General features: G+C 36.4%; 1 protein-coding gene across 2 annotated transcripts; it reads left to right on the top strand.

Moving 5' to 3' along the window:
* Positions 1–5,518: 5,518 nt before the first annotated feature.
* LOC127882116 (protein usf-like) lies at positions 5,519–10,112 on the top strand. Of its 2 annotated transcripts, none has more exons than XM_052430567.1 (4): positions 5,519–5,662; positions 7,781–7,885; positions 8,533–8,745; positions 9,070–10,112. In XM_052430567.1, the coding sequence occupies exons 2-4, from the start codon at positions 7,784–7,786 to the stop codon at positions 9,442–9,444; spliced, it is 690 nt and encodes a 229-aa protein (XP_052286527.1). In that variant the 5' UTR covers positions 5,519–5,662; positions 7,781–7,783; the 3' UTR covers positions 9,445–10,112. The 2 variants fall into 2 exon arrangements, with proteins under 2 accessions (XP_052286527.1, XP_052286528.1); XM_052430568.1 differs by lacking the exon at positions 5,519–5,662 and adding an exon at positions 6,227–6,250.
* The last annotated feature ends 1,765 nt before the right edge of the window (positions 10,113–11,877 follow it).

Here is an 11,877-nt window from a genome sequence, read left to right as displayed (position 1 = left end):
GCTATGCACTGTCTCATTAACCAAGAGGCGGTTAAAATTGAGGTGTTATGATGCCAGTGGATTTGTGCGACGAATCTATATAATAAAATAGAGAATACCAGGTTAGTGTGATTGTGTACTTGGATTTATCCGACGAGTTGCATGAAAGGTTTACATGCGATGCTTGCCGAGCCGTTTAAGTTTTACTGAGACGAGTCGGATAAATTCAAGTATACAATGACACTGGCCTGGTATTTTTTTACCCTACAATAGTTTTTATATATGTTTGTTCTTGAAGCAATCAAATTGCTAAGAATAATATCAAAAACAGATTTATTTAACTGAATCTAAATTAGCGTAGTAAAATTTAAAAGAAGTGTGATATTTCCCGTTTAAGTCACTCGTAATAGTCCTTAACAAGACAAAATATCGCTATATTCCTCGATTCAAATGTAATCAGCTTTCCAAAAAAAGTTACACGCTCAAGTAGAGCACAGACGGTTGTGTTCAAACTTAAAATCTTGTTTCACCACTACAGAACCAACAAATGGCTGCAATTGAAAACTTACTAAATGTGTACCCTACGTAAAGAATGATTCCGCATTTATCCACGCCGATATTATTAATTTTACTATATGAACAACTCTTTATATACAAACAGTTTACTTACTGTCATAAAAAAAGTCAAACATATACTGGCTCTTGTTTTACTCACCAAAGGTGTGTTCTAACCATTTTAATGCCGTAAAGTTGTGTTTGCATCCATGACGAGTTAAATTTCTGCCCACAACATAAAATATACATATCTTCATCGCCATCCATCTTTTCTTTGTTAAGCCTTTGGTGTCAGCAGGCAAGTTTTTAGGATAGACATTCTTTGATCGACATAATGACTTATTAATTTAAGGCTCACTAGTTACTTACTTTACCTGGTCGAAATGTTAATTAACTGCGAGTCACTCCGGGTGGGCGATATATTCTGATATTCGTCCCGAATGTAAGAAAATGAACAATTTCCATATATTGCTTTGACTTAAATAACAGGCAGGCATCACGGGCTACTGCAAAGCCGGTGTTATGAGTATCGCAGCAGCGGCGCTCGTCGGGAAGCTGTCGGCGGCCGCCCCTTTCTACGACATCGCGAAGGCGGAGCTCTGCGTTGGCAATACAATAATAATTTCGAGTTCTTCATGTACCCCACGGGTTACGGGTGCAGCAATCCGAACAACAAGGAAAATAACAACAAAGAGTGCGCTGATCTCGCTCTGTCAGGGAAATTGGATTTTATGAATCTGCTCGACGCTAAAGGGTGAAATCGGCGTACTAGTACAGCTATAACTTTTAGTCGTATATATGTCCTTAGCCAAGCAAAGGAACGTCAGATTGTATTGCCTCGTTGTCAAATTAATGTATACCTATAAATAGAAGAATAGCATTCTATACATAAATGGTGACGTCACTTCGTTATTGTCACCTCTATGCTAGGACGCATCACATTCCCCTGATTTGGGGATTTGTACTGCCGCCAAAATAGTTCCGCGTAGGAATGAATATTTTTCTATAATGAGGAAAACAGTGTTATATATGTGTTTAAAATGGAATGTTGTTTAAAGAAATTTTATTTAGTATGTTTAAATGCGATTTTGAATCTCTATTAAGACTGATAGCATTTTTCAGAAGCACGATTACTTGACTTACTTTCGCTTTTACTTTTCACTTGTAAAAGAAGTGCTACCCAAAATTCCTTGCGCGTTAGTACACAGGTCAGTAAGACCGGTGTGTACACAATGAGAAGAATAGTGCAATTTATTAATCTGCTCGACGCAAAAGGGTGAAATCGGTGTACTAGTACAGCTATAACTTTAAGTGGTATATATGTCCTTAGTAAAGCCAAGTAACGTCAGATTGCAATGCCTTGTTGTCAAATAAATGTATGCCTTCAAATAGAAGAATAGTGTAAGAGGTTTGTTGAAGTTGCTTTAGCACGACAGGGCTTCCAAATATGTATTTGGTTTGGTAAAAATGTTACCGAAACATGGTTTGCAAAGATGGGTTTATTTTTAAGACACTGAGACCTGGTTTAGACAGAAAGACAATTTAAATTCATTTTACTGAAAATAATTGGGACTATAACTTAAAATTAGATGAAACTGTGCGCAGTTCAATAAATAACTTAGTTTTATATTATTAGTTTTTACGTGTGTGTAGTGCTGAAATTCGGGACTTGTTTGTGCGTTGTTTATAAGTAGTTTTATAACTTATTTTTGCTATTTGTCGATAATAAGAGATCAGCAAGAATAATGGTATAATGTACATTTAAAGGCTACCTACCTAAGAATTTCTATAACTGTCGTGAACCAGCAAAAGCATTGCATGCATAGCCCGTGACGTCTTCGCACTTAGTAAATTTGGCCGATTAGCTATATATGTTATTTACATGCTAACGTTTGTTTCTTTATTACATACTCTTTGTAAATGGCACTTGTCTAATACCCATATTTACAATATTTTCAATGCACTCGTTTGACCGTCGTTAAAAAATAGCAAGATTTTATGTTCAAAAAAGTTTCACTCTAAAATCGAGGTGTCTGGAAGAAGATGCTATTTTCCAATGCTCAACGTCAAAATTTGCGTTTCAATCAAAGTGATACGTTATAGTTTCTAACAACGGAGGGTTGCAAAGAATATAATATAGGTGGCATATCATGTTTTTTAAGTACGCATGAAAACTCAAATACCTGTAGTTTTTACATAACCGCATTTAAAGGGATCTTTTCACGCTTTGGTAAATTGACAAACTTGAAAAAAGTTGTTTCAGATTCGCAAATTTTCGTTTTAGTTATGATATTTGTGAGGAAACAGTAATACTGAACATTTACCATGGTCTAATAGAGCCATTATATGCATCTTTTGACGATTTTAAAACCTAAAAATTATAAAGCGTTGCAACGCGAAACGATTGAATAATTTGGAGAGTTCTGTTTTTGTCGTTAAATTTTGTGAAACTACGAAGATTGCTTATATAAGGTATAAAATACGTTCAGCATGTGTACTCGGCGGAATAGCTCAGTAGGCTAAAGCGTTTTTACTTCAGGACTCTGGCAGGACTCCAGGGGTCACTGGTTCGAAACATGGTCCGGGCAATGTTCTTTTCCTTTTTTTAATTTTATTCTTGGTTTTTTACTGGAGCTTTTACGATCCAATGTTTACATTTATCGATATAAAGCATTTAATGAATAAGTTAAAAAATGCCAAAATCTGTGAAAAGGCCCCTTTAACAGGTCCGATTTAAATTACACATCATTAATAAACGACCCAAGCTATAGACTGCTGTGCTTTATTAGTTTTTCCTTATGACATATTATTTCATAAGAACTTTTTCATAATTCCTTTTTAAGTAAGGGAATGTAACTTAATCTGCAAGCATGCTACCATTTGAATAATTGCGAGGAAGTTATTGCATGACTTATTTAACAGATGCTGAAAACTTAACGATATAGTCTCCATTAGTATGTATATTTGCAACAATTTGATTGACATAGATTCTTAATTGGTTACTTACGCTAAACACGTTGTTTACTTTACTTCCTATAAAACAAAAAGGCCATGTATGCTAATATGCTGCTCAATAAATCATAAGTCGTCTAAATAGATGGTTAATTAAGTCCAAGTAATCAATTTGTATAATGGTGTTAAAGATGCTACTAACACCTTAAATGGGTTGCTTATTGTATCATATTTCTTAAACATTATCATGGACTTAATATGCCAAATAGGCTCTTTAATAGACTAAATGTGCTAAAACGGATGCATTTACATTATATCATATAATATGATAAATACGCTGCCTCAGTCACAAATAATCCGGTCGCCGGCCGATGTGTCCGATCTCCAGGCATCGGGAAGACTAGACACGTCGGAGCCGTCCGCCGTCCGATGAGTGACACAGTTAAATACCTCAGTCACAAATAGAGATCGATCACCGTCCGATCAGCGGACGAGGTATTTTTCCGATCATCGAGCTGGCCCCGGCCGATCATCGCACGGTAACCGGGTCATTTTTGTAGCATCGGGCGAACGATAACGAAACTCCGTTAACCATTAAAAAAGTCTCGGTATGTTATTTTAAGCAGTGAGCAATTATAAAAAGTAAAAAACAAATCCAATGCATATTAATTTTTTATACAAGCAATCCTTGTTTAAGACATTCAAAGAGGAGTGATATCCAATAACCAACTTATACCTTAAGAAGGAAAGTAATTTGTGTGTATAAAGAAAACGCTAATTATATGCATATCCATGTTTAAGGTTTCATAGGGCATAACAAGTACACTAGATTCTGCAACAGGTTTTAAGATAAATATATAATTGCAAAATATAATCTACGAGTACACGGACTAATGAAATATATCTTACGGAACTGACTTGAAGGAACGGCGGCGTCATGACAAACGATTTAAAGTGATATTATGGACATTTTTCACTGTTGAATTGAGCTGAAAAGAATTAACAGGTCAAAAGAGTAGGTTAAAATGTGGTTACTGACCAATTATCTGCGACTCGTCTTGCTACCAGTTGTTTATAAAAATATATTTTATATTCGATATTCTTACGTGACTCACCCAGTCCTCTAAGCCGAAATGATCCGTGAAATTAAATGTGACTTAGTGTCGTATGAACGAATCTGCACTAAAACTAAATTTAGGTTCGCATCGTACATGCATGATCAGTTGTCAAACGAAAGTACGGTTGATATTCAAATGCATCATTTTTCTCTTTCCGAGATATTGTTTTAGTATGTGATGCTGCATTAACAAATATAAGTGTATATGAAGTGAAAACACCAAAAATAAACAACGGTTGCGATAGACACCTATAGACTGTTAGATGCCCATAATATCATTTTAAGCAGTATGACGAAGTCTAAGTGTATTTATCCTATTGATGTCAAATGTAATGGCATATTGTGTTCGACGTGATCAGAAGTTTTCTGGATTGAACGTCTTACATTATGGTAGACTAGCAAAACACTTTTCGTTACCGGTGGCGGTTTAAAGCGTTAGTTGTGATAACGACATACATAAGGCTGGGCATTTACATATAAAAATAAAGTCGGGAATAACTACTTTAACATGCATATTATTCATGATCCGTTCTACAGTTTGATAAGCACACATCGTTTTTAAATTGTACTATTTGCACAAACTTAGCGCTATTAATACATCAGCTCAAAAAGGAACACTGATAAGGCGTTAGAAAAAAAAATTTATTGGTTTCCACTTTACCGAACGACCCTTATTGGTTTTGCTGAATTTTACTTTTTTTACACCAAGGTACTACCATACGCGTACTTCCATTCTTAGCTACATTCGAGACAAACAAGAGTTTAGTATTCTATTATCACAATGTCATTAACTTCAAAATAAATTTGAACCATAAATATTTTATTTACTACCATCAATTAAAGTCGATACGCTTTAAACTACTCGGCCTTAAAGGCATAAAACACATGCACTAACGTGAATTTCATGATAACCGTCAGGTCCTTGAAGCAAGCTAAGCTTATCGAGTCGTTTACCGATAGACACTAATGTAAATAACCTGAAACCGAAAAGTAGAACTATACACACGCTGTGATAGCTTGTCGCTGTACCTGTGACCTGGTGATTAAAAAGATACCAAGGTAAAAATGCGTGCATTTTTATGATATAAGTATGTGTTAAAGATAAAATTGCCTTGGAGTTGCAAAATTTAAAGCTACAGCTGCATTTGTTGCTTTAATAGTAGTTTTTTCATGTTTCCATACAACACTTGGTGCTATTGTTCATCACGTGAATTTCTATATTTCCGCTACCGGTATAAACATTGTGGTATAAATAACTTTACAAAATTGCAACATGCAGATATATTTCGCGAACACGATTAGATCTTGCAATGGCATTTTGTATTAATATATTAAACGCTTGTGAACCAAATACCGAAAATATACAAATAGAATATTGCACTAATAGCCAGAAATCCTTACTCAGTATATTAAATTACTTTAACTGAAGGTAACATGCAGAATAGATAGTTTAAAGACGAAAACTCAATGATGGTAACATGCATATAGATAGTTTAAAGACGAAAAACTCAATCTTTTAATTGTTCGTGCACCAGAATGCGTGAGTTGTGGTCTTTTTTAGCTAACTCTTAAAGGTCATAATTTAGAACATTTAAAATACAAAAAAATGTATACAGTGAAACCTACCTAAACCGAAACCTGTGATTGGTAAATAGCTAGCGAACACGTGAATGATATACATGTACATCATATTCGTCGGTTGTATTTTATGCTGAACATTATACACAGTAACTTTTTCAATATTGCATAACAGTTTAATAAAATGTTATCAAGAAATTCAATTTGTAAAAGTGATATGTGTCAGTTGCTTCAAACTTTACATGTATTTCTATAAAACTGCTGTATGTATACATGATGTATTCTTTATTTTAACTAAACGATATCATGTCTGAACATTTACGTAAATTATGATATGCTTTATTGGTAACATATACTTTGTATTATGTACAAAACATACATATTAATATGCAAATAGTATATATTACATAATTTAATTTAACCTTCTGTTTATATATAATGAATTTTGCATTTTGCCACAACATTGATCTACCGAACACCTCTTAAAACCGCACAATCGACCGTTTCCCGACTCTTTTGGTTTAGACAGGTTTCAGTGTATTTATATTTTGAGTGGTTAAATTCTGTTTAAGAAAAATGCTTATACAATATGTGAACAGCCGTAGGTATATCTAAAATACTCAGGGACTTAACATAGAATTGTAACAAGTTGCCTTGAAACCCTATCAGTATCGTATTATTCAACATATACTAGTATAATTTCGAGAAAAGCTTGAATACGCTAACAGAAAACTAAAATATTACATCCGTGGACAGGAGCTATTTATTTTGCAAATTTATTTATGAAAGCATGAAGCATGACATTTCAAGCAGGATGAGCGATTGTTTTTTCTAGCGTTTAACCTATTGCCCTTGACTATCCATTGTCCTGACTTGTACAAACAATCGTTTCTCTTATAAAGGTCTTAACAGTCCCCTTTCAACTAAGAATCGGATATGGGGTAATAATGACAGTGGAAGTGTGCGCGAATCTGCATAAAGAAGGGCATTTTTTAACCAGGTTTTCCGAAGGAAAAAACTGGTTATAAGATTGGCGAATGCGGGCGGGCTGGCTGGCTGGCTGGCTGGCTGGCTGGCTGGCGGGCGGGCGGAACAAGCTTGTCCGGGCCATCACTATGTCGTTCATTGTCATATTTTAAAATCATTTGGCACATTTGTTCACCATCATTGGACGGTGTGTCACGCGAAATAATTACGTCGATATCTCCAAGGTCAAGGTCACACTTTGAGTTCAAAGGTCAAAATTGGCAATAAATGAGCTTGTCTGGGCCATAACTATGTCATTCATTGTGAGATTTTACAATTATTTGGCACATTTGTTCACCATCATGGGACGGTGTGTCGCACGAAAGAATCACGTCAATATCTCCAATGTCAAGGTCACCACAACTTAAAATAGATTTATTTTGAAACAAACTTACAAAGGGGGTTAATTTTCTTTGTTCATTTCAAAAGTTCAGTTTGAGTTGTCTCCCTTAATTAGATTTTTTTTCACAATGAAAACCTGGTTTTGTGACAATTTTGTCCTTTGTTACCTATTCAGTTTGTATTCCTTGAGCTTAGTTTCAACGTGCAAATATTTTCCTTACTCTCTGGCAGGGAATGACGTCAGTGACTTTCAAGACTAACAACGCGCTGGGAGACTGTCCGGGGATAATGCACGGGGACCCCGAGAAATCTAAAATGGGCCTCGTGGTGGTGCAGGTGAGTAATAAGGTTTAACGCATACAGGTTGTGTTAAAAAATACGGAATAATATTTCTGGACACAAGTGGTACCAGTCTTAAATGAAACGAAAGGGTGATGCATCGTGTCCCTTGAATTAACAGCATATATGTACCAACTGTCAATATGCGCAAACAAGTAAACACGTAATTGAAAAAAATCATCATCAATGAACAGTTTGTTTTTTATTGTCGCATTTATAGTTAACAAAAATAGAATGTATATGTTCAGTCTATCGTAATAGATTGACACATTAAGCCCTACATCAGTATCGCGCTTCTTTTCATATGAGAAATATTGGGAGAGTTATGTTTAACAAGAATATGATACGTGCTTCGGGAAAGCGTGACTTAATGCATGTGAAAAGTGTCGTCCCAGATTAGCCTGAGCAGTCCACACAGTATATGTGTAATTTCTGGGAGGACACTTTCCGCCTAGACGGGATTTTCGTAAAGAAGAGACTTCCTTTACGAGAAAAATTCCATAAAATCAGAAATTGTCGTCCCTGATAAGCCTCCGTATGCTACAAATGCTAATCTTTAACAACACTTTAAGCACAAACATATTAAGCTCCAGTTTTCCATAGCTCGGTTTCTCTAGTTCGATAATACATGTCTTGTTCATCAGGAATGGTGGGGAATGAACGAACAGATCATCGCGCGCGGCAACGAGCTCGCGAAAATGGGTAATTTCGTCACGATGGTTCCCGACCTGTACCGTGGTAAGGTGGCAACGGATCACGAGGAAGCCGGGCACCTAATGGGTGGTCTTGACTGGGCCGGGGCTGTAGAGGACATCCGGGGCGCCGCGCTGTTCCTTATGGGCAAAGGTTGCAGAAAGGTATCCCTGTTTTCTATGTTAACACAATTCGTACGGTGAAGTAATTTTAGCATTTATTTTTGTCTCGCATAAGCGCATATAACCCAGGATATATAATCCGTTGCCATTACATTATACATGAATTATCTAGAAGCTGCGGATGATAAAAGTAGTGGCTTGTTCTAATGTTGAGTGCAGTACTAAGCGACTAACTTTACCTGTCAAATGTTGTAGTCAAAATGTTTGATAACTGTGAGACACTTTGGGTGGGAAATGGCTTCTGATCGAAGTCCCTAGGGTAAGCAAGTGAAATATTATCATACATTACTATTACTTCAATAACAGGTAGGCGTCACAGGCTACTGCATGGGCGGTGCTTTGAGTATCGCAGCGGCGGCGCTAGTCGGGGAGCTGTCGGCGGCTGCCCCCTTCTACGGCACCCCGAAGGCGGAGCTCTGTGACGTCAAGACAATCAACATCCCGTTACAGGCGCACTTTGGGGAACTGGACAATATCGCCGGCTTTTCCGCCCCGGAAGATGCGCGCGCGTTTGAGGCGGCCATGGCTGGAAAGAACAATTTCGAGTTCTTCATGTACCCAACGGGTCACGGGTTCACCAATCCGAACAACAAGGAAAATTACAACAAAGAGTGCGCCGATCTCGCGCTGTCAAGAACAGTGGATTTTATGAAGAAGCATCTCGGTTCTGCTCGACTCTAAAGGGTGAAATCGGTGAACTAGTACAGCTATAACTTTTAGTCGTAGATATTTCCTTAACCAAGCAAAGGAACGTCAGACTTTATTTTCTTGTTGTCAAATAAATGTAAGCATGTACCTGCAAATAGAAGAACAGTGTAAGAGTTGAGTTGAAGCTCTTTAAGCACGACAGGGCTTCCAAAAACTACATTGTATTTCTTTGGTAAGACTGTTACTTAAACAGGGTTTGCAAGGATAGAATTATTTTTTAAACATTATTCTAGTTTTGACGTGTGTGTTGTGCTGAGAATCGGGACTTATTTTTGTGTTGCTTTTAAGTAGTTGTATAACTTATTTTTGTTGATAAGTAGATCAGGAAGAATCATGGTACAATGTACATTTACGGCTACCTAACTAAGGATTTCTATGAATGTCAAGAGCATTGCATGCAAAGACGGGACGTCAATATATTATGAAAAGCATGGTTTTGTGTGTACGAAATGCAGATAACCCGTTCTCGACTGTCTCTCTCATTTGTTTTTTATAATGCTAGAGATACATGTTATTCAAAATACGTTTACCTTGTGAGAACCAGCGGTTTGTTTTTGAAAGATGTTTTTTCTATAGCAGGATGTTTTACTGTTGGTGCTTTGATGGTCGGTCGGATACTAATAATAAACGTTATAAAAGTATTGTTGTTGTGTTGTTTTTACTAAATTTATTTGCCAATATTTATGAAAATTTCCACTTGCAAGGTTCTCTACCAAATATATGCTCATGGTTCCGCTCAACTGCACACAGGGCATTTTAATCTCTTAGCTTACCTTCTGATCAAACGATTTTATAAACATTTTCCTTAACCCATTTAAGCCTAGTGGACTCTCCCATCCTTCTAAATTGGATCAATTTATTTCCAAATTAAGGGATGACTAGTATATTTACACAAAAATGTATTTCTATATTTAGAATATTTCTTACACTAATTCCTTTAAGCAAACAGCGCAGACCCTGATGAGACGCCGCATCATGCGGCGTCACATCTGGGTCTACGCTGTTTGCCAAGGCCTTTTTTCTAGACGCTAGGCAAAAATGGGTTAAGTTGGTCCTTCAAAATAATTATTTAAAAACGCTTCGCTCCATTTTACAAAATGACAGATTGATCTGAAAAAAAGAATGTGTGGCACACACACAATACAAGACAGTATTTTCTATTTCAGTAATTGTATGCCACCCATCGGTCATTTTCAAAAATGTGTTTGTTTAGTATTTTAAAACATCATGTCGTCATCCCGTTGACATACTGGATATCAATTTTCCACACAAAGTTTTTTTTTAATGTTCACTCTATAATCAAGGTGTCTGGAAGCATATCGTATTTAACTACATTCAACATCAGAATTTGCGTTTGAAGTAATACGTTATCATTTCTAACAACGGATGGTTGCAAAAAATATAATGTAGGTGACATATTGTGTTTCTTAAAGTGATATTATGGGCATCTAACAGTTTATAGGTGTCTATCGCAACCGTTGTTTATTTTTGGTGTTTTCATTTCATATACACTTATATTTGTTAATGCAGCATCAACATACTAAAACAATTTACCGGAAAGAGAAAAATAATGCATTTGAATATCATTCGTACTTTCGTTTGACAACTGATGTACGATTTGAACCTAAATTTAGTCTAAGTGCAGATTCGTCCATACGACACAAAGACACAATTTTGTTTTACGGATCATTTCGGCTTACAGGACTGGGTGGGTCACGTAAAAATATCGAATATAAAATATTTTTTAATACACAAATGGTAGCAAGATGAGTTGCAGATAATTGATAAGTAACCACATTTAAACTAACTCTTTGGACCTGTTAATTCTTTTCAGCTCAAATCAACAGTGAACAATGCCCATCAATGCAATCACTTTAAGTACGCACGGAAACTAAAATACCGGTAATTTATACATAACCGCATTGTACACGTCCGGTTTAAATTGCAATTCATATTTAAACGACACAAGATAAAGAATGCTGTGCTTTATTAATTTTTCCATATGAAGAGTTATTTCGTAAGCACTTTTTCATAATTCGTTTCAAGTGAAGGTATGTCATGGCGACATGTATACATCCAGTCTAAATGGACATACACATCCCGCAGATCCAGGGGCATATAAAAAATCTAAGATCAGAACAAAGGCGAAGCAGATCGGTCTCAGTGATGTGCACCGTCCTGCGGCAGAAATTGTAGAGACGGTCATGAAAGAAATGGTGACAGAAGATGATGTGTGCCTGCCTCGAATGGACAATCTTACAAGAGCCGTCAACTTACACCGCCAGAAGATGGGCCACAAGAACCATGTGACTTGAATTTTGACCTTGACAGGGAATACATAGGTCAGAACTTTATACTCGATGACATCCGTTATGAAGACCAACGACATATAGTATTCGCAACAAC

This window comes from Dreissena polymorpha, chromosome 5 (assembly GCF_020536995.1).
Source record: "Dreissena polymorpha isolate Duluth1 chromosome 5, UMN_Dpol_1.0, whole genome shotgun sequence".
NCBI classification, from domain to species: domain Eukaryota; kingdom Metazoa; phylum Mollusca; class Bivalvia; order Myida; family Dreissenidae; genus Dreissena; species Dreissena polymorpha.
This window is presented reverse-complemented; position numbering and strand designations above follow the sequence as displayed.

Excerpts from the sequence above, each read along its gene's own strand:
- LOC127882116 (XM_052430567.1), top strand. The coding sequence starts at position 7,784 with ATGACGTCAGTGACTTTCAAGACTAACAACGCGCTGGGAGACTGTCCG. Across the intron at positions 7,886-8,532 it reads TGGGCCTCGTGGTGGTGCAG|GAATGGTGGGGAATGAACGA; the intron begins GTGAGTAATAAG and ends CTTGTTCATCAG. Across the intron at positions 8,746-9,069 it reads TGGGCAAAGGTTGCAGAAAG|GTAGGCGTCACAGGCTACTG; the intron begins GTATCCCTGTTT and ends CTTCAATAACAG.